Below are 26,934 nucleotides of genomic sequence, written 5' to 3'. Positions count from 1 at the left end.
TACCTCCAATGTATGCGTCTCCATATTGTGCTTCTGCAGTCTTCCCCTTGTCAACTTTCTTACAATCCGCGCATACCCCTATACAAACTGACACAGGGTTGACTAGTTCCGTTCCATTAGACGTATAGACTTTCAAGGAAGGATATCCTTGGGCTGTGTAGGTATATGTGCGATAACCCCCAACCTTAAAAATATAAAACAAATGCGATCGAAGTGTGTTTTGATATAAGAAAGAGATTGCGATTTCCAAACGTAGCATTGAACGTAGGAGTCAAAATCCCGTCACAGGAGAGTGATTTTGAATAGATTCCACGTACGTTCGATACGTACGTTTGGAAATCGCAATCTCTCTATTGAACACAAACTAATGCATACGGTTAATTATAATCATATCAAGGGCAGTGTGACTCCCATATACGCAGTTCATTACTTCGTTCATTACTGGTGTCACCTAAAGATTTCACACAATCGGATAAATCATGTGCATTGTACGGCCTTCAATGTGCTGATTGTGCATCCATGCACCAATATTGGTGACAGTGCCCGCCCTCTAAGAAATAGACTCAGGGAACACGAAAGACCTAGCTTTCCTGTTGGAGAGCACCGCATTGATTGGGACAATGTCCGCGTTTAATACCGCGAAAGTGACTGTTATCGTAGGGGAGTGCGCGAAGCCATTCACATCAAGAGACGAGACTGCAACCAGAACAGGGACCAGGGCCGGCACATCCTCCCTCTCAGCTATGACAACATCATCAATTCATGTGACCATAGAATAACCAGTGGTCACGTCATGAACACGGAATAAACCAGTAGCTCCAGGACAAGTGGTCCGAGAGATTTTTTTCTCACGAGAGCCTAACTAACGAAACTGGGGGTTGAATGAATGACACCTCCCGGAAGTAATTAGAAGTCAAAGTCAATGTGACAATAATAAGACTAGATATATCCATAGCAACGTTGTAAATAAATGTCCAGAATGAAGATCTTAAAATGTTAGAACACATCTTTGTTAGAATAGAAATTGGATTCTGAAGCTGTAGATGGAAACTAATCAAGATGAGATATCCTGGGAGATGTCTTACAAATTATTTACTTCTTTGAGCGTTGCTTTAAATAGGTTACGCTAATTTGATCTCTTTAACTACTAGTACCTTAATATTCTCAAATACTCCTGACGCTTCATTAAGCTGATAGTTGAACACTTCAAACTCGTTGTCTGCATTGCCTTGGTAGTCAAACTTGACGAGCTTCCGATCATTGACGCTATAGAATTGCACTTGTCTTATCAAGCTAAAGATTTCTGCACCATCGGTGTTGATCATCTCCGTGCACAACCCCACCTGTCCTGGACACTTGATGGCTTGTAGTTGTTGCATCATGTATGCCACTGTGTATACAGCGTCTACTACATCAGCTACATGAACGTCTTGCACCAAAGTACCGTTTATTCGTTCGTCACCTGTAAAGAGAGAGCATCCGAACCGAAGTTATCCCATGGTAAATAATGGCGATGATAAGCTTATCTTAAACTCATCTCTAATAATATTGTAATTGGTTTATGCTTGTCGACAACCAGGAAAATTGCTTTTGTCAACAATTTTGTCGACAATAGCCTTGTCGACAACATACCTAGTAACATAATATTTTATTTAGTGTGAAACTTAGAGCAGGAAACATTACATAAGTGTGCAAGTCGAATTGATACCTCAATCTTTCATGTTGTCGATGGCGAGCAGCTGACGACACTTGTTAAGGTGGGTGCATACTTACTATGCAGAGTGAAGGCAGTGTGGTGTATGCCTGCCTAATAGAATGTGAACACGTGTACTTATTTCTAATGGCCAATATTATAGTTCGACGTTTTCCCGCAGATGTTGCGTTTTTGGTTCTCCGTAGTGTTTTTGGTTCTCTGCTACTAATTTCTGTTGATGGTTCCGATTCTTCATGTGCTCAAATGACTTTATTTGGGAGTTTGTTCTCCCTCTCAACGTTTTTGTCGCTGTGAAAGACCGGTCGGCGACAAATTACTACTGCCGCGTCTGTCGCAACTCCAAACGCCGAGAAAACGTCGAACTATTGATAAAGGTTTGAATTTTTCTTTGTCAAAAAATGGGCAAATTGTGCGTATAACAACAAAATCTTACCAGAACACGGTCTTGTTTGAGTTGAATTCACCGTACCAGGCAAGTAACAGTCAAATTTGTTCATCCAGTACTCTGCAAACCATGGGTTGCGTGTATTTTGAGCAGGGTTTAGTGTGCCGATATAATTTTTGACATCAGGGTACTGTCTTGTCAGTTGACCAATGAAGGTAGCACCTGTAAACAAAATAAAAGCACACAGTGGTATTACGCTATACAGACTCATTATACAATTACCATTTTAACAACTAGCCGAAACGTGGGTATAACAGCATGACAACTGTAACCAACTGTCAACATTTAAATAATGATTGCTCAAAGCACCTACCTTTGATATCATTTGCATATTGATTATAAAACTGCGCATCAGTGAGAGGCCATCCGTCAGAAGCGAACAGGTAAAAGGATCCGATCATGTTTTTCCTTTTCATCTGATCAAGCACAGCCTTGAATTCGGCAATATTGTCAGAGATAATCACCAAGACTTTTGCGTCTTTTCTGACGTTGACCTTTTGGAATATATCATCCCAGGCCGAGTTAATGTGAATGCTTTCTATCGATGGCATTGCCATGTACTGGGTAAGACAAATTTTTCGCTGCGTAGAAAGAACAGTGAAAAAGTGAAAGTTATTATAAAAAAACAAGCACACAAAAACAGAGCTTTATCAAAATGGTGACTACACGTATCTTTCAGGAAGTCATTGACCCTATAATTTATCAACATTAAAATAAAATCCCACAGACCTAGAAAATCACGTCATGCATTAATTAACTCTAATTTGGTGAGACTGTCAACATTTCGCAAACAAATATGTCACGTAGAGTTTTTCCAAGAAACTACATAACCGTACGAACAATCTTATCATAGTGTAACTAATAATTGTACTGTTTCTGGGCATATGGCAACCTGTTAACGTTGTCACCTCAGCGACAGACAAACAGGGGATCTCAAGTGGTATTGTGAAAATGCAAACTTTGTTCAAGGCGGGGTAACGTATGATAGCATAATTATATTATTTTCTTTCATGCCTATCTTTCCGGTAATAAAAGTTTAAACAAATTAATAATTACCTGTGGAGCCTGTTGTTTCAGGACACTAACTCCATTGTAACCATACTGACTCGTTGAGTGAATAGCCTGAATGTAGTCCCATCCATTGGTAAAAATCGCTCCTAACAAAGCCGCATACTGGTTGGTCGCCGGCGCAATCACGCGGGCAAAATTCGGGTAGAAGTAACTGTTGCTTAACGTGGCACTGGCCGCTGCGTATGCTACCACCGGGACGTGATAGACCTTGAGCACCTCGCTAACTTGGACACACTCGTCGTCTCTTTCTGGACCTACTACCGCAAACAAATGCTCGGCATTCCCTTTAGCGCCTTCTCGTTCCCCTGATCCAGATTGCTTGAAATCGGCATTGGCTATAAGTTGCAGCGCTTGACTGCCTGCACGTTTGGTATTGCCACAGGTGTCTAACCCATCCATACCAAATTTGATGCCAGGAAGGAGAGAAGGATCGTTGTTGATCTGATCCAAGGCATATAACATGGCCTCCAGGCGATGGACTCCAATTTCATCGACATCACCGCATGGATCATTTGGATTTGCAGAAGGATGGATGTTGAACATCCCTCCTATAATGATATCACCTGGTATGTAAATCTGTGGACAAAACACGTAATAATATGTAAAGGAAATGGATTACTAGTATTAGTAGGTACACAAAAAAATGCATCACTTTTTATGTTGTGAACATTATTGATATTGACTACGATTAAAGTTATAGCTTTCATGTGCTGTTAAGAGTTTGCCTCTTCTAATGATTTACGTTATAGTTATAGACACATCCAGGGAGCCACATCATACCTCTTGATCCAGTCTATCCTTATTTTGTATACACGCAATGTCAAGGCAAGTATCTCCGCAGGTAGAATTCACAAGGGGCTGAGTAAGGTTCGTTAAAGGTAAGGTTAGGTTCCCATCCTGCCACGTACCAATCTGAAGAAAAAATGGTAATATGATATAACATTTATCTAAATGAAACGGTTTCGTTGAAACGGGATTTGATCCAACTATTTTTCAAAACCACTTCGGTATTACAAGAGAAATAACACGTGGTGAACACGATAAAAGCTCAGGTCATATAAAAGAGTTGTCAGCGCAGATTGTGGTTAAAATATACATTTTATTAAAGTAATGCAGCGCTACGTTAAACTTTAAATCAGTAGAGTTCTAAAAGTATATCTTTATTTCTAGCAATATTTCGGAGTTTCTTGTATGGACGGCAGCGTTTTTACCGTCTTGCTCCATTCCATAGCGTAAGACAATTATGGCACCGAGGCATCAGTTTAATACGTCCTCCTTGACAGCCACCTCCGCTGCTTTGGAGCAGATCGTGTCTGCACCTCATATTGCAAGTATCAGATCAGCACCAGGGCGCATTGGGACAATCAGCGAAACAAATAGTTGGCACACTTGCTCGCAACAATTCAAATGCATGTCATGCGAGTGATAGCAGAGACTCTGCCCTGCACCCACCCGTCCCTGCTCCCTATCTTTCCATGTTGGAGGGTCTCACGGACCTGCTAACAACATGGCTTTGTCCAACATGGAATTTGGGGAGCGGGGGCAGAGATACATCGAAGACAATCAAAGTGTGCCAACATATTTTTCCTGATTGCAGGGGTTAGCAACCGTACTCTTCTCGAATTTGATTGCGAGTTACATGGGGTGGACAGCTTAGTGTACCTTGGGCGAAACGCTCTCCAGCTGCAAATGGGATGGACACCTAGTTCAGAAAGTAGAATTCTGACTTTTTTTCTATGCAACCAAATATATCCCAAACAATTGTTTACAGATAGGGTCTGATTACGTGTAAAGAATAGAGTTGTATTATACCTCTTGACCATTTGCGAAGCCGATGATTGAAAACCTATTTACAGCCAGATCCCCCGACGCTTTGTACTGTATCTGTTGATTCGCTGAACCTGTAGTATTAACCTGCGTGATGTTGCTGTAAAAATAGTCTGCAGAAAGCTGTTGAAGATTGGCGCAGACTCCACTGGCTCCCTCGCCGCAAAGAGTCTGATGTGTCATCTTGAGTGCTTCTGTTAAGACTTTGATAGAGTCTAGAACAACCGGTACATGCGGATGAGGTCGGGAAGAATTCATGTGCTGTTGCACGTGCTGCTCGCTACAGTTAGATGGAAAATCATTGCCTCCGTCTAGGTTGCATTGGTACGCTTTCTGCCAGAATGTTTTGAACCAAGGATTTGCTGTGGCGTCGTAATTATCAGGTGATAGAGCTTTAAAGAAGTCATCAAAATCTCTGTTTGCATTTGGTCCTAATGATGAAGGCAAAATTCCAAGAAGTCTACTTTTTGTTACGGCAGGTATTGAATTAATCAAGGAAGGGTCCGGCTTAGTCAAACCGCGATATCCAATGATGAACTGGATATCTTGCGCAGTGGGATCAACACGACGTGCAAATGCTTGGAAAAATGAAGTCAGCTGATCAGGAGGTAAGAACAAAACCACTACTTTTGGTTTCAGTTGCTGGAAGAAGGATGACACAAGACTATTAAAGGTATCATCAGACACGTCGAGTGGTTTGACAGAGTGTGACTTGCTGATGCAGATATTACTTGTGCGATTGACAACGCTCTTGAACGCTTCATATGCAGCCATGTCAGCGGCGTTCTCGGAATGAAATGTTGCGATATAGTCCCATCCGAGGGTTTTAATCAGATCGGTTATGGCCTGTGGAAAGAAAAATACATACAAGGTTTTCATTATATTGCAAGCAATAAGAAAACAATACTTTTGTGGGAAAAACCTCTTTATGTACCTTTTCACTTTTCACTCTTTAGTACCGTTTTCGTCAGCCCCCTTGAAAATTCATTTTGGCCAACCCTTCCCCCTTTGGAGTCATCCGTCTATGATGGGTAGCGAGTCTGATCGTGGAGGGGGTGCAAACAATTTTCTTATGGAATTTTCTAAATTTTCAAATCGATTGGGGCACATGCCCCCCCCCCCCCCCTCCCCGTGCCCCTGGCGCTACACCACCCCTCCCTCCCTCTGAAAAAGTCCTGCTTACACCACTGGCTGAGATCTTGTTCTAGGTTAGACACTTCACCTAATTGTCCTGCCAATTAAAGAACTAAAATTTAATTACCATAGCTTGGTTTTGGTCAGAAGGCAGTGTCCGGATAAAGTAGGAGTATCGTTCACTGCTAGTGAATTCACTTAGTGTGGTATCGTAGCCTATCAAAGGTAGATGTGCATCGCTGATGAACGGTCCTACAGATGTCATGATGTCAAGACCTCCGCCTACGACCATTCCTGAAATACAAAAATTAAAACACAGCAAATGTTATAATAATTACAACCATTATAGAGTTATCCATAACCGTGATATAAAAAAAAATGCAGTTGAGTGACATGCATTGTAAGGTCTTCTCAGCCATAGCTTGGAAGACAATTATTGAGCAACTCAACTGATGGACGGTTTTCATCCGATATTTGAATACACGACAGATTCTCTTTTGATGTACTTATATTTGTCCTTACGATTCGCACCATTAATGTCAAGACATTAACAGCTTTTTTCATTACGGTAAAGCTGAGAGGTTGGCGCTTAGATAGCTGTTTTAATAAGGTTAAAACCTTCTTTTTGAAGCTGGCACGTTTCGCAATTCTTGGAATGTGAAGGGGTGCATTCCACGTGGGAGCTGCGACGAAGGACGTTCATAACAATGTTAGATCATGCAATTTGAACAACAGGGTCGTAAGATCTAACGGACTCCCCGGCGGCGAAGACGGGGGTCAGTCTGGAGCAGACATAAAGTAGTATAGATTGGGCACAATAGCTCCGGAGACCGGAACATTACCATAGTATATTTGATGGAACATAATAGTGGGCCAAATGTTGAATTTGGATGGATGAGTTTCTTCCCAAGCTGGGAGATCTATGATGCGAATGGTTCGCCTCTGGATTGCGTTTAACTTTGACAGTGATGATACTCCAACTTTGAAGTTGTGCGCGTCCGATACCCCTCTCTCTTCCTGTGGACATCAGTTACTGCAGGTACGTTGGTCGCTTTGACGTCGACTTGGAATGACGACTCATCTTGTATCCTGCCCGAGTGACAAAGCAGCCCAGCCCACGGGACAGCACTGCTTTCCCCGGAAGGGGAGGGGAAGATAAAAGGATTCCTAAAAAAAGCTCATTCCACTTGTAATCTGCTCGTTCACCGTGGCGAGCTGATTATCCAATTTAGCGGTAGAGCAAGAAATAGAATTAAACGTAAATAACGTAAAGGAAAGACAAATATCAATATTGCAGCATGGAATGTCCGGACCCTTCAGGACAACCCAAACAACCTTGAACGCAGAACAGCTGTAGTAGCAAAAGCACTGAAGCGTTATAACATTGATATAGCAGCGCTCTCTGAAACTCGTCTCCCAGACACTTCACAACTTGAAGAACATGGATGTGGCTATACATTCTTTTGGAGTGGCAAACCAGCCAGTGAAGCCAGACAATCAGGAGTTGGGTTCGCCATACGGAATCAGCATCTTAAACTCCTTGACAAGCTCCCACAGGGCATCAGCGACAGACTTGCTATCATGCGGCTGAAAGTGAATAGTGGCTTTGTTACCTTCATCAGCGCTTATGCCCCAACAATGGCATACTCAGACCAGGCCAAGGAAGAATTCTACGAGGAGCTGGACCATATTATTCAGTCAGTACCACGTTCTGACAAGCTGTTTCTACTTGGTGCCTTCAATGCTCATGTCGGATCAGATCATGCAGCATGGCAGAAAGTCCTTGGTCATCATGGAGTTGGAAAGGAAAATTCAAATGGCACCCTTTTGCTGACCTTGTGTGCTGAGAAGCAGTTGGTCATTACCATGTACCAACACACTGTACACCCAGAAAGACAGCTTCAAGACAACTTGGCGACATCCACGCTCTGGTCACTGGCACCAAATCGACTTCATCATCATTAGGCAGAGAGACTGGCATGATGTCAAACTTACACGTGCAGCCAAAGCATCAACATGTCACTCGGACCATGCCCTCCTGAAAAGCAAAGTGTCCATCTGCTTCAAACTGAGCCGACAGCATCAACGTGTCCAACGAACCAAGAAATTGGATGTTACCAAGCTTGCAACCAGTGAGGCACAAGCCACTCTCAGGGACAACATTGCATCTGCCCTCGTCGACCTCGTAGACACCGAGTACAGTGATGCAGCTAGCCACTGGGAAGAGCTCCGCAAGAAAATTTATCAGGCATCAGCTGACTCCCTGATGCAAAGAAGAAGCATAAAGACTGGTTTGATGAAAACGATGTCTCGGTGAACGCTCTGCTTGATGAACTGCACTCCCTTCACATCGAGTATGCCAACAACAAAGACTCTCAGGCAAGGAAAGACCGCTACAACCATGTGAAGCAAAAGGCTCAAGTGAAGCTACGTGAGATGAAGGACAACTGGTGGCGTGACAGGACACGGGAATTACAGGAAGCTGCTGACACAAAGAACATCAAGATGTTCTTTAGCGAGCTCAAGGCAGTCTATGGACCTTCTTCCAGAGGAACCAGCCCACTACTTGACCTTGATGGACATACTGTGATCAAGGAACCGTCACTCATCACAGAGAGATGGGCTCAGCACTTCAACCAGCTGCTCAACCGCCAGTCAACAATCTCTGAGGAGGCAATTGCAGAAATACCACAAAGCCCAGTAATTGAAGAGCTCGACCAACCACCTACTGTTGAAGAAACAGTAAAGGCGATCAAACAGCTTCCTAGTGGCAAAGCTCCAGGCGAGGATGGCATTCCCCCAGAAGTTTACAAATATGGTGGAGATAAGCTTGTGTCCGAGCTAACGCGGCTCTTCAAAGAACTCTGGGCAGAAGGTGAGGTTCCACAGGATTTCAAAGATGCTCTGATAATACACCTCTACAAGAACAAAGGGGATAGACGCATTTGTGACAACCATCGTGGTATATCGCTGTTAAGCATTGCTGGTAAGATCTTCGCCAGAGTGATCATCAATCGTCTTACTACCCATCTTGATAGCACCTTTCCAGAGAGTCAATGTGGCTTTAGAGCTGGCAGAGGCACAACAGATATGCTATTTGCAGCTAGACAAGTCCAGGAGAAATGCAGGGAACACAACCTGGACCTGTATATGGTGTTTGTTGATCTCACCAAAGCCTTCGACTCTGTCAGTCGTGAAGGCCTCTGGAGGTTACTACTGAAGATAGGATGCCCACCAAGAGTAGTTAAGATAATCCGCTCATTTCATGATGGCATGATGGCCCGCATATCTGACCTAGGGACAACATCAGAAGCATTTCCAGTGTCAAATGGTACCAAGCAGGGATGTGTCATGGCCCCTCTATTGTTTTGCATCATCTTCTCTGCAATGCTTCAAGATGCCTTCAAGGACTGTAACGAAGGAGTCATGATCAGGTTTAGAAGCGATTGTGGAATCTTCAACCTTCAACGCCTGAAAGCCAAGACAAAGGTGTCTCTATCACTTCTGCGTGAGCTACTATTTGCTGATGATTGCGCCCTGATTGCCTATACAGAAGAGGATCTACAGAGCATTCTCAATGACTTTGCTAGAGCAGCCACACGCTATGGTCTTACCATAAGCATTAAGAAAACAGAAGTGATGTTCCAGCCAAAGCCAGGCAGCCCACCTATAGACCCAGTCATCAAGATCGGTGACGATCAACTAAAGGTTGTGCAGAAGTTCTGCTATCTAGGTGGCTTCCTCTCACAGAATGCCTGTATTGATGATGAGATCACTTCGCGAATTAGCAAAGCAAGTGCCAGCTTCGGACGGTTGCAGCACAGACTCTGGTCTGATCATGGCATCCGACTCAGTACTAAGCTCGGTGTATATAGAACAGTTGTGCTATCCACCCTCCTTTATGGAAGTGTCTCTTGGACCTGGTATCGCCGGCATGTGAGAAAACTTAACCAATTCCATCTAAGGTGCCTTCGTAAAATCTGTGGTATCTCATGGAAGGACAGAGTACCAAACACCTCAGTACTTGAGCGCTGTGAATCGGAAGGTATCGAGGCAATCCTCGTCAAAGGTCAACTCCAATGGGCTGGACATCTTGTTCGCATGGATGATAGCAGAATACCAAAGGCCCTGTTTTATGGCGAGCTAGTCAATGGTCAGCGTTCAAGAGGAGGTCAACACAAGAGATTCAAGGATGTCCTTAAATCCAGTCTGAAAGCATGTGATATACCTACTGCATCTTGGGAGAGTCAGGCTCTCACCCGTCCAGAGTGGCGATCCGCTTGTCGTGCTGGTGTTGGGAAATTCGAGCAACGACGTATCAAGACGCTCCAGGAAGCCCGCTCAGCCCGCCATGCTACACAAAGCCAAATTCCACCAAGCAATAATGATTATGTCTGCCCTGACTGTCAACGACACTGCCGTTCCCGCGCAGGATTGGTCAGCCACCGCAGAAAACATCGAATCCTCAAGCAGCTTTGAGAGAAAGGAGATCTGTCGGATACGACGGCTCACACCATCATCACTCCAACTTTGATCTGACAATGCTCTTGTAAATTATGAAATTATGGCTCTCTGAGAAGGCACCAGGTAGGTGCAGCTTGATGGAGGAGACACGCTTGGCTGCTGTCTTTGCCACATTGGTGATAACATGATTCCAAGAAGTTCCACACTATCTACCTCTGAAAGCTTTTGCCAAAGAATTTGAGGCTATATGGTGAGTGCCTACAGAATTTCTGAGGTTGGAAACTGTGATGGATTGGTATTTATCTGCTGCGAAAAGTATACATTCCATGTAGAGGCCAATGGTTGAGAGATGCAGCAGCAGCTTGCATGTCCTCTCTAGTCTCGATCGATTGTGGGACACCAGCATTGATCCACTTCAGGCTGAACGACTTGCCATTTAGTATTACCTTCATGGAGCGGTTCGAATTACCTTTTAACTGTCTAAAATGGTTCTTTCTGCCTTTTGCAGATATTTTAGTTCTTCGTAGAACTGTTAAAGGTTCTTCATACAGGATAGCTTAAGAACCTTTTTAGTTGCTAAGAGTGTAGCAAAATGCTGGCAAAGAACAATAATAAAGCAATGGGGCATTCGTTTGCGATATACTATAGTTAATGAGTATGTCGTTACTGTTTTCATACTCTCTCCGTGTGGTCGGTCGTTGGGAGATCTTTTTATTTATTTGTACACCGGCAAAGACACTTGCAAATGTAGCGCTTATTATCAATTGCTGTCACTGCATTATGGGTCGTATTTTTTTTTAATTATCCAAAACTTCAATTTATACGATGTTATAACGTCAGAAGCTTGGTTCCATCCAGTAACCGTACAGGACTTAAACCAAACACCAGTTCAAAGCAGAAACAGGATATTTGAAAATGACTCGACTGAATGAATAGCAGGAGCGCGATGTTATTTTCAAATAAATATGATCATTTTGATGAACTACCTTTTGTATTACCTGTATCGTTTCAATAAAGACAATAATTGTTTGAAAAAGGATTAACTTTGACCTCGTATTCTGACATTGAAACTCACCACAACCATCTATCATCAATTCATGATTATGTCTTCCTATTCTTACATTTGATTCCATTCAATAAGATCGACTATGGTATGATTCAACCATATCCATAATGTAAATATTTACCTTAACATTTTTATTTTCATATCATCATGATCATAGAAATTTGAATAGCCCTAGCTATATGAATCATACTTTTTTCCAGGTCATATATATTTCTAAGATACCAGTCACCTTACGGTACTACACCCCTTGATAAATTTGTGACTATTTTTGCATTTTCTCAAAAAATAATAATACACTGGTAACAAAAGTTATGGGCAAGGAATCCAGTTTAGTACCGCTAGAATGTACCTCATTTCTTAACATTATATAACGAACCAATTGTTTTGAATCACTGGAATTTCAGTGAAGTAATCATTTCCTTGCCCCTATAATATCCATAACTTTTGTTACCAGTGTGTAGTTATTTTTTGAGAAAAATGCAAAATTAGTCACAAAATTTATGGTGTAATACCACCTTAAAAATTTGCTAAATCATACTCACTATTTAAAATTGCATTTACAAGCTGTACAAATCTAAGGCTTTTGAAATCAACCCATTTGGCAAGTCACGACTATAAAAATGACCCGCTTGCCTTGTTATTGTGTTTTTGTTGGCTCGACTTGACACAAAGTCAAACAAACACATTTTTTCTTTTGTTGACATTACTCATTTTTCAAATTTGAAATACTTAAGATTCTATGGCAGTTGTTGCAACTCAAACAAAATGAGGTAACCCAACTTAACCTCTTCATTTATGATTTTATAGACTTTTACTTTTTTTGAACTAATTCTGCAAATTTCAAATATTTGTTCATGCTCAAGCATTACTGAAGTGATATAATATATACTGCGCCAAAAAAGTATCCTTATACTTGAAAAAATAATCACAATTTCAAAACAGAACCATATTGGGGTAAAGTTTTTTTTTATTACGGTAGATGCACTGTCTAATCCTGCACATTATGACACCACTTCGAATCCAATGTGACCTCAAGAAGTAAAATTACAAGCAATTGAATAGACGAAGGTCCAGTTTTAAAAGTGACAAACTGGTCTATTATACAAGGCACAAAAAGATTCCAACAAGCGTAACAAAGAGACAACACAGTTTCTTCAATGAAGCTTTATTTAAAGCAGTTCCTATTTCAGTTTTTACTTCTCTGTTCTTTTCATAAATCTCATTTTATTTGTCAGTTCTTTTGTTTCAGTTTCCTTTTTTTCCCCTTTTTAAAAAAATTAGGCACGCATAAATTAGCCATTCACCACTCTCACCGATGCCTAGTGCGTGGAGTTTTGAATAGGTCAGTTTGTCACTTTTAAAACTGGACCTTTGTCTAATCAAATGCTTGTAACTTTGCTTCTTGAAATGGTTTAGTTTTAAAATTAGGATTTTTCTTCCAAGTGTATAAGGTTACTTTATTGGCGCAGTATACATAACACATCTCTAAATAATAAGTAAATTTTATATATCAGGATCTTAGTAAATTCCGAATTCAGACAACATACCTGGTTTGATGGTCGATCCGGAACAACTGGACATTTGGTTGTCCACTAGCACCGATCTGTCAGATAGGAATGACACCGTTTGCTCAATACCAACTTTACTAGATCCACAATTGTCATACGCTTCCAACCCTGAAATACAACGTGACATAATATTATTTTGATAATAATGACTACATATTACGGTCAAATAAAAGTTGCCAGCATTCTACCGTAAAAACAACGATTTTACAAGTATTTTACCGTAATTAGCATACGGTATTGCCGTAAAAGTATGGTAGAATGCCCATAATCCTGTATAAAATACGATATAAAGCACGTATGTTTACGGTAAAATACCTGGCAACTGGGTTGCCAACATTCTACCGTTAAAATAGAAGTTGAAGCCGTAACTATTATACACTGTAAATTATACGAAATGGCATTTAAAAACAATCTGTCAGGACAATACGGATATTTATCTATTCAAAAAATTAAAAGATGCAACACTTTACACACACACCCCCACACCCACACACGCACACACCCCCACCCACCACCATGCACCACACAAAAACAAAAAACAAACAAAAAATACAATCTAACGGTACTAACATGCCTATTTTCAGTGAAATAGTAATTCAATTTTACGGTAAATAACGTAAAGATTACGGGAAAGTGTCGTAAAATAACAGTAATATTTTACAGTGTATTGTAATAATTGGACAAGATAAAGGGAAGATAAATCAAGAAAACTGCAACATTTCATGTTCAACAACATCAGTGAACTTCTCTGCGGGACTGTACCATGTACAATTACGCGCGAATGGATTCTGTTTTGATCCACTCTAGCTGAAACTATGAAGCGATTAAAGAAAACAAGCAAGACTAATAAATTAGAGAATTCAAATCCGAAGAGTTTTCCTAAAACAACATAATTAATACATGATCAAAGAATTTATCATGTTTCAATATATGGAGCTTTCCGCTATTGTTTGAAAAAAAAATGATCAAAATTTGAAAATCTATAAATAAATTATTGCTCTTCTTTTGTACCAATATTTAGTTTCCAGCATATTGGTCGCAAACAAAGCGTCGATTGCACGTCCGCCATTGAAATTGTTCAAGTTCTCGTTCATTCGAATCATAATAAAAAACGTTCTAATATTTTCAAAAGTGCTTCCAAATGAAGAAGACGACGAACACCATATACTCTAAGAAATAAAGGTTCTAAATAGAACCTTTTTGTCCTCGCAGGAGAACCCTCCCACTTGAACCTCTCAAAAAGTTCTTTAATTTTGAAGAACCTTTAAAGGTTCTCTAAAGAACTGAAAACGGTTCTGTATCACCATGGCAACATTATGAAGCCATTGCTGCAAAAAAAGGTTATCACATGTGCAGCACAGACTTCGCCATTTAAGTATTACGTGTAATCCGATTATCACTATAGGATGGATCACACTTTTGAATCCTGAACCACGATCAAAATGATCGCCACACAAGATACGAGGGTTGGTCAATAATATCCCGCAACCATTATTTATCTCCGCTCATGCATGACTTAGATGACTGTTACTTACGATCAATAAAGTTTGTACCTTTGTCTTTAAAACGCACAACAATTAGTATCAGAGTACCTTTAATTACGTAATCTCATTTGCATAAAGTCATTGCTATGTGTACACTGACAATTGTCAACATTGGCGAGAAATTTGAATTGGCTTTGAGGAACGTGTAATAAAAAGAAGCAGAAGTAAGGACCAAATCAGTTTACAAGCCTTATTTTTGGTATGAGGTAATCTGAGTATATTCAATTGATAATTGTGAAAGAAGAAATGTATCCGTCAACAGATGAGGAAAGGGACCGTCTTTGAACTTCACCAAAAATAGGCCTATAACAACAAGCAAAAATGGTGTGAAAATCGCAAAAAGAGCCCACACGGCAGAAGAAAGAATCCAAATTATCTCCAAAATAAAACAAAACCAAATATGGTTATTAGTATGGTATTAGAGATCATAGTCAGGCCAACAGAATTTGTTGCAACAAAAATAGAAATATGCGCATGCGTTGATGGTATGCATGATTGAAAGTACCAAAAATGTATGAAAAAAGTAAAAATTCATCAAAAACGCGCTAAAAATATGACTAATACAAGGTTTGCGGAACAGTAGCTAAGTGAGTGAATTGCTATACCAAGTCTTATGCTCAAATTAGACACACCTTTCGAAATTCAAATTTCTTATTCAATCCAGAGCCTCTCTATGGTGTGCTACTTTAATTACAAAAACAAGACCTTTTGAAATTAAGGGTTCATTAAGAAAGAAATGTTTATGGTTTCACCACTGGGACCTCCCTTTTTTATAATCAGTAGATACCCAATCAAACCAGGTACCATTGGTTAAATTTTGTCATCGGTTAATCTTTCTATCTCTTATTATGTAAAGAACAATGGGTGATAAAGCCTACTCAAAATTGGAGATATTCAACACGATTTCTTTTCTTTAATAAAAATGGTATATGTCTAAAAAGAGTCCAGCATCATGCCTATGTTATCGGTCTATAAAGCTGCAAAAACCGTGCCAGATTCTATACTTTTATTCTCGAGATATTTGGAATTATGTAACAATACCTCAATCCCGACCTCAATTTGGCGCGAGATTTTCTTGACTACTTTTCACCATAAATCAGGCAGTGCCCATACGCTATTGTGTTTATGCTAATGTCATTACGTAATCAAGCATTCAGCATCGCTAAAACATATTCGTTTTGAAAGACAAAAGTACAAACTTGAATTTAGCGTAAGTAACAGCCATCCAAGTCATGCATGAGCGGAGATACACCATAGTTGCGGGAACTTATTGACCAGCCCTCGTATAACGCATGTAGATCTATCATTTCAAAAGAGTGCGTGCATAACCACTTGCTTATATTTTGCATGTCTGCTTAAAAATTGGTCATACAGATTTAAGTTGCCAAAAAAAAAAAAATGAGTATTTACTTTTAGTGATGTGTTAATGTAAATATGAATCAACATTATCAATCACTAACATCTCACCTATGGTTACACCTGGAATTGTATTTTGAGCATTCTGGAGAGCAAATCGTGCTGCCTCTAGGAGTTGAATATTGCTGAGATCAACCACCTCACTGCTGCAAGAACTGCTGCCTTGTTGAGATCCTCGGAATGGAAACAAGAAACCAAGGGTGATGTTACCTTCGATGGTACCACGGATGGGACCACTACAAGTCTGCCCTGCAACATCCTGGAGGAGGAGGATGGTTAAGGCGCCGACAACGACGAGAACCAACCGCATCTTGTTGCGTCATATACAGACTTACAGGGTCTGTGGATGATAATTTAGTTGCTGGTGATCTGTAAAGAAATGAAAGTAATGATTGGTTGGTTCGTTGGCTCTCGTTCATTTTTCATTGGTTCGTTGGTTCATTCATTCATTCAATTATCAACATTTTATTTGGCTATTGAGATGTATAGTTTTAATTCCTTATATTTTGAGACTATTTGTATTGAAATCGGAGTACTTTTAGATTTTGACCCCTGTGTGGTCAAAAAATCTGATCACCCCCCAATTCTGAATCTTTTAGCTTATAACTCAAGAACGGTATGTCGCCGCTAGGTCAAACTATACTTTTTCTGAATTGTTATGACCAGAGGAATACTTTGAAGTGGTTTTTGACAAATTCGGAGCAATTTTGAAATTGTAACCTGTTGCATGAAATTTGATCCCTAGGAACATTTTTTGAGTTTTTTAAATATAGCTTATCGTATTCTATTTTGTCTGATTTGTATAGACATCAATTCGATTAGAAGATGATTTCCGAGGGTGCATGATAGACCCTTTTTCTAAGTAAACGTTAAACTACAATCAAGGAAAAAAATAGTTGGCACACTTGCACTAAAGAATTGAAATGCGTGCTCTATGTGAAGCACAGACTACCCCCTATATCTCACCCTTCCCCACTCCCCATCTCCCCATGTTGGAGGGTCTCACGGGCCTGTTGACAACATGGCTTGGTCCAACATTGAATTGGGGAGCGGGGGCGGAGATATACCAAAAGACAGGCAAATTGTGCCAACATTTTTTCCTTGATTGTAGATCACATTGTCAGTAAGTTATGTGCATGTGATGTGGACCATCACGATCATGAATGCTATGAATTTATTTCCTGGTTTACTAACATTTAAAAAGGACTAAAGGATACGAAACTGACGATTTCAAAATGATTCCTTTTTTCATGTTTTTAAATTTTAGTTTATTAATTTTATTAAATTTTATCAATCAACTCCTGAAACGAAAGTTACGAAATACATGCATTGTAATGGTTCTCGATCTGCCATTATATGTCACGTATGTGCCGCGTTACTGTTCTTTATAAATAAAAGCATATGTTGTCAGGAAAGTATTGTAAAAAAAACAAACGATTACAAAACTATTTTTGGGTATGGCTCTGCCGCATGTCAAAGTTTTTGATGAAACTTTCAACACATTTTACATAATACCGACTTACCACTCTGCCAGGGCCACAATGAAAAGCACCCTTATCTGCATTAGGCCTATACTATCTAGGCCCTATATGGACAATGTCCAAAAATGCACTTCTGCGCCAATTATACTTCCAGAAAGACTGAATTTTACAGTCGCTGGTTGCTTGTCTACAAAGGCCACATAGTATAATCGTCATAAAAACTCGGCACTTGGTGAAGATGCCACCCATGCAAAGGCGTCTCCATCCAACGATTGACTGAGAAATTTGTTACATCAAAACACACATCTCATCTTTACTATTCACCATTTGCAAATAACATTCTTTAGACCTTAATCCCAAAATTAATAAATTGACTTGTAGTAAAAATAGGAACCTATAGAAAGGGTCAAGCATCGGCAATGAATTTATGAATATCAATGTCGTGTAGACCTACAGGCGAAAATCAATTGTCAGGTGCAGGGTAAGTTAGTTTTGAAGATATGTAGCCTAATTGCTGAGCCGAATATTATACGTTTGTCAAACTGGTAACTTAGATGTCTTTGGTAGTCCTTCGAGAAGGAACACGGCTATCGGGGAGGCCCGGCGAAGCAAGCACGAACCTCATCAGCCGAGAGTTTTCTTAGAGGATTATACTATTGTTTAATTCATTAGCGCCAATCTGGCTTGAAATGTGGGGAGGGAACAATCGGCCTGAATTGTCAGAAAGTGGCTGAAAAAATGGGTCATTTTGCCTCAATTGTGTCTCAAGTTAGCGATGTTATTTTTTCATCATCAATATTTAAATCAAAAGCTCGTCAAACCTTCCTGCCTAAACCATTGTAAACTTCCAGTAACATCATGAAGTCACCGCGGAAAAAAAAATATTGAGGGGGTGACCGAAAGAGCGAAATGGACCTTCTCCATAATAAAAAGGCATAATCTACCAGTTCGTGTGCTATGGGGTGATGGGGAATGTATCATGCATATTATATGCTCTCGTACTTCCTCATTCAGTTTTTAAGCTTTTTTACCCAAGTAAAAATAAGTTTAGGCCTATATATATAATGTGGCATTTTTGACCATTGAAATGCAAATAACGGTCTACTTTGACCTCGAGATCGAATATTTTATTTAACTAAATTGGTCAAACACAAAAGAACAGCAAGATACTGGTCTTCTGTGATACTCAAAACACATCTCAAACACACTTGAACGGTTCACCTCATTTGCAATTCATATAGAATTACCAAAATTGGTCACGGTTTTAACATTATGGACTTCCGTGTCATTGAGCTTCAATGGATGAAATGGTCGATAGCATTATCATTATCATACCAGAGGGTTATTTTATTGACAATAGATGCTGTAGGGGTTCCCTGGATCTCCAGCAAGTAATAATGTTGTCTTTTTGCACGAAAATAAAGAGGTGCACTCTAATCATGCCTAACTACAACCCGGGGGGGCACTCCCACTTCGGAGGTGACGCGTATGTACATGTAGGGCTGTTAAGACCCCCTTTTCAGCGTCGCTGTAACCCAAAGACCCCATATTTTTTTTTACGAACACATGCTCTGTCACCCGAAGATCCCTTATTTTTCCATTTGATCTGTCACCCAAAGACCCTTATTTTTCAATTTGAACAGCAACTTTCATTTATCACTGATTTTGTTACTTATTTTGAAAAAACAAATTTTAAGCCATTTAGAACTAGAAATTTGATTTTCGAGGTTTCTGTGGCGCTGTTTCGGCTCTCACTCAAAGGAAAATTAAAAAAAAAAAAGGTCATGTTCTCACCCAATGAGCAGTTGTCAATGACCCCATATTTTTTTTATTTTGCTCTCACCGAATGCCAAAAATCATGCTCTCACACATTGACCCCATATTTTTTACATTTTGCTCTCACCGAATGCCCTTACTGCAAAAGTGCCAGCCCTAGACCTATATCCATTTCATATTGAAGTGCCCCGCGGACTACAACGCATAAGTTTAAATGAAATACATTGAATTATTTGAACATAAGAGAGGGGGCTATCAGCATATCCACCTTTTGAAACACTCATGATTTAAAACAAGAAAATAGTAAATAGCTAAATTAGGCCTACAGAAACAGTTCTGGAAAAGCCTTGACCACTTAACTATACCACAAAATACAGAAGTGACTGCGTCTGCATTCACCCCCTATAAGGTTATCTCAGGGTTTGGATTTAGGGTTGGATTAGATTTTAGTGTTAGGATGAAGATATTTTAGTTATACTAGGATTGCAAACAAAATATGTTCCCAATTGACGTTTTACAAATACATGTACTCTAAAAAGGTTCTACATGTAAAGTTGTCTTCTCAGAAGAACCCTGGATATTCTCTAAAGAACCAAAAATGGTTCCAAAACCATCGAAAATGGCCCCAAAAATGTGATACAGAGCCGTTTTCGGTTCTTTAGAGAACCTTTAAGGGTTCTCCAAAATTAAAGAATCTCTTTTGTTTCAAGAGGGAGGGTTCTCCTGAGAGGAAAAAAAAGGTTCTATTGAGAACTTTTATTTCTTAGAGTGTTATACTTTCTATTATAATTATATAATACATAAATAAGTCATTTGCCATGTGTTCAAACTTTTCATTCCAACACCCATATCTAGTTATATAACGAACAAACTGATCATAAACTGGGATCTTTGAAAAACTATATTATATAATTGTATATACCCTGAATATTTAGACATATTTATAATATATTGTGTTTAGTATTAATGACTCATGTTCATGCCCAGGTTCATGTTCATGTGGGTCGCGGTCAGAGGGCCATGCTATTGTGAGTCCGATTTGTATATGTAGTTACTGAATAGGGCCTATACGGTATACAAATATTTACAAATTTAGTACGAGATCTACACACAGAATGTTCTTTAAAGACAGGCATATCATTTTTTATATGATTTGAATTAAAATTATACCAAAGTGTAGTTTAGCAAAGAAGAAATTATATAGTTAGGCCTATATGTTCACATTTTTTTATGTTATTTAGTAACAACTGTTATATCATTATCAAGAGCTCAGTGCAACAATACATATCTCCATTTTGAAGAATTTTAACTAACTCTTTAAAAAGAGTTAGTCATACTCATGTATACTATTTATACATAACCGCATGACGAGACTTATTTGTGATACTTGAAAGAGAATTTCATTATGACAATATTGATAACAAAATCTTATTTTCGTCAAAACTGGAGATGGCAGTTGAGGAACAAGTCTATAATTATCTTCTTTCACTTTTTAGTATTTGCTTACTATTCCTTTTTAATATAGTCAGAAATGTTCAATTTTATTGGATCATGGCCCATCATGATCATGAATATTAAGTTAAACCACTTGTCAAAAACGTGTTACTTTTCTCACTTTCACTGGAAAATAGTGTTTAAAAATGTGTAAATAGTTTATTATAGGTTTTGTTAAATAATACTATAGTTTTGTTTAGAATTTCTAAACTGCTTGACAGGTCGGGACAGGATATCGGGTGACAGAGGCAATTCATGCTGATTCGGAATTTCGGATGATAATCAGATGAGCATTGAGAAAACTGGGCGAGTGTAATATATATAGGCCTACCTATTTAGTATTATTTTATTAAAATTTAAAAATAGTCAGAATAAAAGCTACTTTGCTTGAGTTTTTTTTTTTATCTTTCCAACTACTTTGCTTGAGTTCCTAAAACCGCTTAAAGGGGTACTACACCCTGCCCAATTTTGTGCCTATTTTTGCATTTTTCTCAAAAATTATAGAGCATTGATGACAAGTAAGATATGTATATTATAGGGGCAAGGACTACACCTACTGCACTGGAAATTTTATTTCAGCAAGACAACAGTTGTGGAGTTACAGTCAAAATGAGGAAAACCAATATTTGATCAATAAATCAATAACTACTTGCCTTGAGTTGCTGAATTTTCAGTGCAGTAGTTGTAGTCCTTGCCCCTATAATATACATATCTTAATTGTCACTAATGCGCTATAATTTTTTGAGAAAAATGCAAAAAAGGCACAAAATTCGCCAGGGGTGTAGTACCCCCTTAATCTTATTGATAATGATCCAACTGTGAATTTTGACAGAAGAAAATAGGGAGTACGTGTAACTTTGCTTTTGTCAAATTTAACCCGCTGACCTAATACATATAATTCAACCAACATGCATGTATAATAGGCCTACTTTCATTTGTTTGTATTCCTGAAGGCGACGAAGGCGACAAGGGATTATTTTCTGTGGTTTTTACAAAGTTCCTATTGTTCTGAAAATTTGGATTAAAATTGTTTTCCCCTTTTTGTATTTTATATTGAGAGTTTAGAGGGAATGTCCTATCTGCAATAGCTGCCCTATAGACATTTGACAGTGTCTGCATTCTATTGTACACATGATACCTGGCAGCTATTGCAGACTGGGCCTTCTTGCATAACCCCTCGGTATGGTTCAGTGAATATAAGTTGTTGTTGTTTGTGTGTATTATTATAATTTTGTGAAAAAAATTCCATTGCATATGGACTTATTGGTTCATCAAAGGTCACGATTTAATCAAGAACAAAATAACAACAATAAAATGTAAAACATGGCTGCTCCACCGAGTGGTGACACGGTGACGCATCAGTTGAAGACCCATAATCACGAGGTAGCTCGAGGTCGTGGGTTCTAATCCCTCCGATTTTCGTAAAAATCGATGCAAACTGTTCCTCAAGTTCAAGGGATTCAGGAAAAGAATAGTTTTTACTATCTGCGATCTGAAGTTCAAAAGATAGATGATAAATAAATACAAATGCTATTGAATCCATCCGACATATCTTTGCTGTGTAACATGCTAACTAGACATCGCAGATAGTGCAAACTATTCTTTTCTGAAACCTCTAAGCTAGGTTAACAAGTTGCTTCGACTTTTACGAAAACTGGAGCAACGTTGACTTTTGACTCATACACGACAAGCAAATCGACCTTAAGACCTTTTATGCCCCGTAACTTATTAAATATAAACTATAATATATAGTGGTGCACGCACAAACATTACATTTCTGGGATCCGTGGGGCCAGACACTTTAATAATTTGACATGTTTGAATGTGCTATTGGAATAGAATTAATTTTTGCCACTATTCGACGCGATCCTATGGGATCCTTTGAGAGTCCCGGTCTCAAAATACTGCTTGGCAGATAACACATTAACAGATTCGAGTTCAGTATAGGGCCTACCCAAATTAACAAAAATAAGCTGGTTGCCAGCTTTTACGCAAACTTGCCGATTGGAACGCGATTTGTCCAAAATAGAACCAGTCTACTATATGATTTGATTTAAATAAAATCAACATACATATTTGAAACTATTGACGTGAAAATGACAACATTAAATGCAGACCAATTATATTGTCAATTAAAAGTTGAGTGCATGGTTGTCAAATTATATAGGTGAGAAAGCCGCAATGAACCATGAATATGCGATATTGAGCAAAATAAATACGTTTAATTGAACTCTCTTTTCCTTGTTTGCAGCAAATTACACAATTTCATATGAAGACAAGGGACTGCTGTTTCCTTGCCTCTCTTCATGTTTCAGATTTTTAAATGGTTTCTTTGATTCAAAATTGACAAATAGCAATGTGCTAAACCCGCAAATAGATTCATCAGGATTGTCCATTAAAATTATAGGAAAATGTTGTTAAGGGGTACTACACCCATTGCATTTTTTTTTTTTTTTGCATTTTTTTGCATTTTGTGAAGAAATGAGTAAAAGAAATTGGACAAAGTGGTATGCAAAATGAAGGGGCAAATCTTCTCGTTCAATTGGTGGCATCAGTATCAATGACGCGTACATGCTGCTAATGGTATAAGCCAAAAAGTGGTACATCACTGATGTTTTATAAATTCACTTCATTTTGGAAAGCTTACTATTAACGGATTTCGTTAAAATTTTGGATATGTGTTGCTAACACATTAGGGAAATAATGTTGATATATAAAATGGGAATATGTGGTCCCTGATTTCTTTTATGACTTCATGAACTTGGTGCTCCACAACTATCAAAAAACGAACCGGTTAAAATGCTTCTATTTTCAATGTTGAGCTATATTTTGTATTTTGAACTTGCGACACTATTTCACTGAAACTTAATTAAGCCATAGGTAACAGGTTACCACAACCACACTACAGCAATGTTGAAAAAGATTGTATTTTTTGTCACCTATACCACCATATTAGTTAGTTTTCCGTAAGCTTCATTTTTGTGATTTTGGTAACTATTTTATATTTATTTGCCCAATCCATCTCAACTAGGCAATCTAAATTGTACTCACCATTTACATCCCAAGGTATTTTAGTATATCCACCTCACACATTTCCATTATATATCCATTAACAGACAAAATATCAAAATTGATGCCTCATTATGACATGTATGATATCACAGACTATCACATGTATTCAAAATTGATGCCTGAATTTGACCTGAACCAATTGACCTATAACCTGACCTTTGATGACCTTATAGCCTTTTTTAATCTCTTTTCCTAACAACACATTATAGAAGATACATACATGTTGTAGTATTAAATTGTCTATGTGGAAGAGATTAGGCATATTTAATTTATTCAGTGTTATAATCAGTGAGTACATTTCTATAGATAGTATAACAAAGGATTTAATGTATTCTATTCATGTATTCTACTTGGACATGTTCAATAGAATAAATTATGGTTTGTTATGAAACACACATCTCAGTTACCAGGATACAGTAAACAAAAAAATATGTAGGGCTAAAATGATTTTCTAAAATGGTTTAAAATCACTTTGTAGGTAGAGATATTTTATAAGTTTAGGACATGAGATGATGAACATATTTATGTAGTTCATAAATTTGCAAGAAAAAAAAGAAGAGGGGTACTGATGAAAATCAGGGTATTATTCCCCCTTAAACAAATCCAAATGAATTGAATTTATTTAAGAACATTCTCATATAATAGCAATGTTCTTAAGTGGACCAAATCAAGAAATGTCTTTAAAAATGACAACGCAGTGAATGAAGAAAATTTGTCACATTTTCACACAAATACTGGTAAGGACTTGTAGAAGATGCAGATATGGTAACAAGTCATTTTGTGCAAGTTAAGGTCAAGTCACAGGTCATTTTGTCCAAGTCACAAGCAAGTCATTTTGAAAAAGTTGCAAGTCAAGCAAAGTCACCAAATCAAAAAATCAAGTCACAAATCAGTTGGTCATGATGTGATTTGTTGACGGGTATGAGATAACAGAAAAAAATGTTTGGAGAGTAGTACTAATGAAGTCGATCCGATACACTACAATACCTGATACGGGTGCGAGTTTACTGAGAGATAATACAGTAATAATATTCTAGAGCTCAGTGATAAAAGTGGGAAATATTCAGATTTATAGTACGGTAAATAATTAGATAAATGTGGTGCAGTGGCGTAGCTGCCGGGGGGCAGGGGGGCAATTGCCCCTCCCCTGGCAAAATTGCCTATTTGGGCCCCCGCCCCTAGTGCAAGGAAAATAGGAAAAGGAGGAGAAAGAGGAAAAAGAGAGAGAGAGAGAGGAGAGGAGGGCAGAGAGATACGATATGCAATATTTTACGATTATTATCAATAAGCCTGGCAAAATTGTCTATTTGCCCCCCAGTGCAGGGAAATTTGGTAGATTTGGGCCCCCGCCCCATACAGGCTTGCCCCCCCCCCGGAAAAAATCCCAGCTACGCCGCTGATGTGGTGGCGATTCGTTTTCATCATAAAATATTAAAGCGTAAATTAACAGTAATGTAAAGAGATTGGTAGTGCAGGCACTGGAAAGCGTACGTTATATGTGTAGTGAAATTGCACTGCCATTTACCGTGCCATGTAAAAATTTCAAAGAAAGAAGTATATCAAATATTGCTTTTATATGCGTATATCGGAAGAAAGATTTCCAAGTATACACTAAAATATGGTTGGCTATAAGCCAATTGGCAACCACAAATTATGTTGTTGTTAAAGAGAGTGGGATGGATGGCATGAACCAATATTTGTCCAGTTTTAACCATCTGCAATGTACTTCTTACTATTAATACATTGATCAAATAGGAAATGAGTCAAGGAAGCCAATAATCGCATGCATTTATATTTCCATTGGTTTTCCGGTTCTTGAGTTAAGACCAATAATATATGAAAAACAAGTTTCGGGTGCATTCCTTATCCTAGGAAAAATCATGCACATAGGTTGGAAATGACATCCCTTAATCAAGCTTTGTTTTAATAGAACCCATATCATTCTCTTGTGTATCAGCTTTATTTGTCTCAATATTTGAGTGCAAACATAGCTATGACACTCTCCCCTCTGAACCTGCCTTAAATAATGGTCCACTTTTTTGCATTTATTTTAAGTATAGCCTACTAGTTACATGCTATGATTATGAAATAGGGGATTAAATTCGATTGCTTTTATAATACCAAAAAGTAATAATGTTCAACATATTTTATGGCAACATTAATACCAAAGTTGACTTTCTGCCAATATATATAGCCTTGTATTTCTCGATTTTCTTTTGTGAACACTACACACCGCAGGCATTTGGGGCATTGTTTACTATTATGATTTATGGTGTAATATTGATCAACTAGAAATAAAACACGTACAATATACTGAATGTTGCATTTAAGAACCATTAATAAAACATGCGAAACTGAAAGTATAGGCTACATATTGCCACTATGTTAAAAAAAATAATGATATCGTGTTCAACTCAGCTGATGCAAAAATAGCAATATGGCCTATTTAACTTAAGAAATGATATAACGTGTTACATAAAAAGTGAGATATTTATAGAATGTCATCGTACATATCGCTTACCTTTATCAATGCACCTGTTGGGTCTATTGTATTGGTTTCCACCAGATAGATCCGTGTCTTATTCAGTGTCACAACAGGTTGTTCAAATGGTAGTTCACGGGCACATGACATGCAGCTCAGTGTCCAAAATAGTATGAGATCGACATCCACTTTTAAACCATTTCTTCACGGTTAAAGTCGGACTACTACCAAAAACTTTGCAAAATATTATTTTGCAATTGTATGTTAATATATACAAGAAATCAGCTGTGTACCATAGCCACATAAATAATTCGTCAACAATACATTGAAAATTGTTATGCATTGGCGAACCTATTAATGGCATGCCACCGTGACAATGC

The 26,934-nt window shown here is 38.6% G+C and overlaps 1 protein-coding gene across 2 annotated transcripts in view; it reads right to left on the bottom strand.

The window, feature by feature from the left end:
- Positions 1-26,934, bottom strand: part of LOC140146762 (uncharacterized) — a 37,774-nt gene extending 10,840 nt beyond the window's left edge. The window contains exons 1-11 of one of the 2 annotated variants that reach the window (XM_072168642.1): positions 26,594-26,934; positions 16,301-16,618; positions 13,269-13,397; positions 6,319-6,485; positions 5,043-5,903; positions 4,011-4,142; positions 3,216-3,806; positions 2,473-2,740; positions 2,148-2,321; positions 1,155-1,462; positions 4-184 (exon numbers count right to left, since the gene is read on the bottom strand). In XM_072168642.1, coding sequence (XP_072024743.1) covers positions 4-184; positions 1,155-1,462; positions 2,148-2,321; positions 2,473-2,740; positions 3,216-3,806; positions 4,011-4,142; positions 5,043-5,903; positions 6,319-6,485; positions 13,269-13,397; positions 16,301-16,559 — 3,070 coding nt within the window. In that variant the 5' untranslated portion in view covers positions 16,560-16,618; positions 26,594-26,934. Of the gene's footprint in view, positions 1-3; positions 185-1,154; positions 1,463-2,147; positions 2,322-2,472; positions 2,741-3,215; positions 3,807-4,010; positions 4,143-5,042; positions 5,904-6,318; positions 6,486-13,268; positions 13,398-16,300; positions 16,619-17,772; positions 17,797-26,593 lie in introns of those variants that run through there. The other variant, XM_072168648.1, reaches the window with a different exon arrangement.

Source organism: Amphiura filiformis, chromosome 1 (genome assembly GCF_039555335.1).
Source record: "Amphiura filiformis chromosome 1, Afil_fr2py, whole genome shotgun sequence".
NCBI classification, from domain to species: Eukaryota; Metazoa; Echinodermata; class Ophiuroidea; order Amphilepidida; family Amphiuridae; genus Amphiura; species Amphiura filiformis.
The sequence above is the reverse complement of the archived record's forward strand: the minus strand, read 5'-3'. Positions and strand labels throughout refer to the sequence as shown.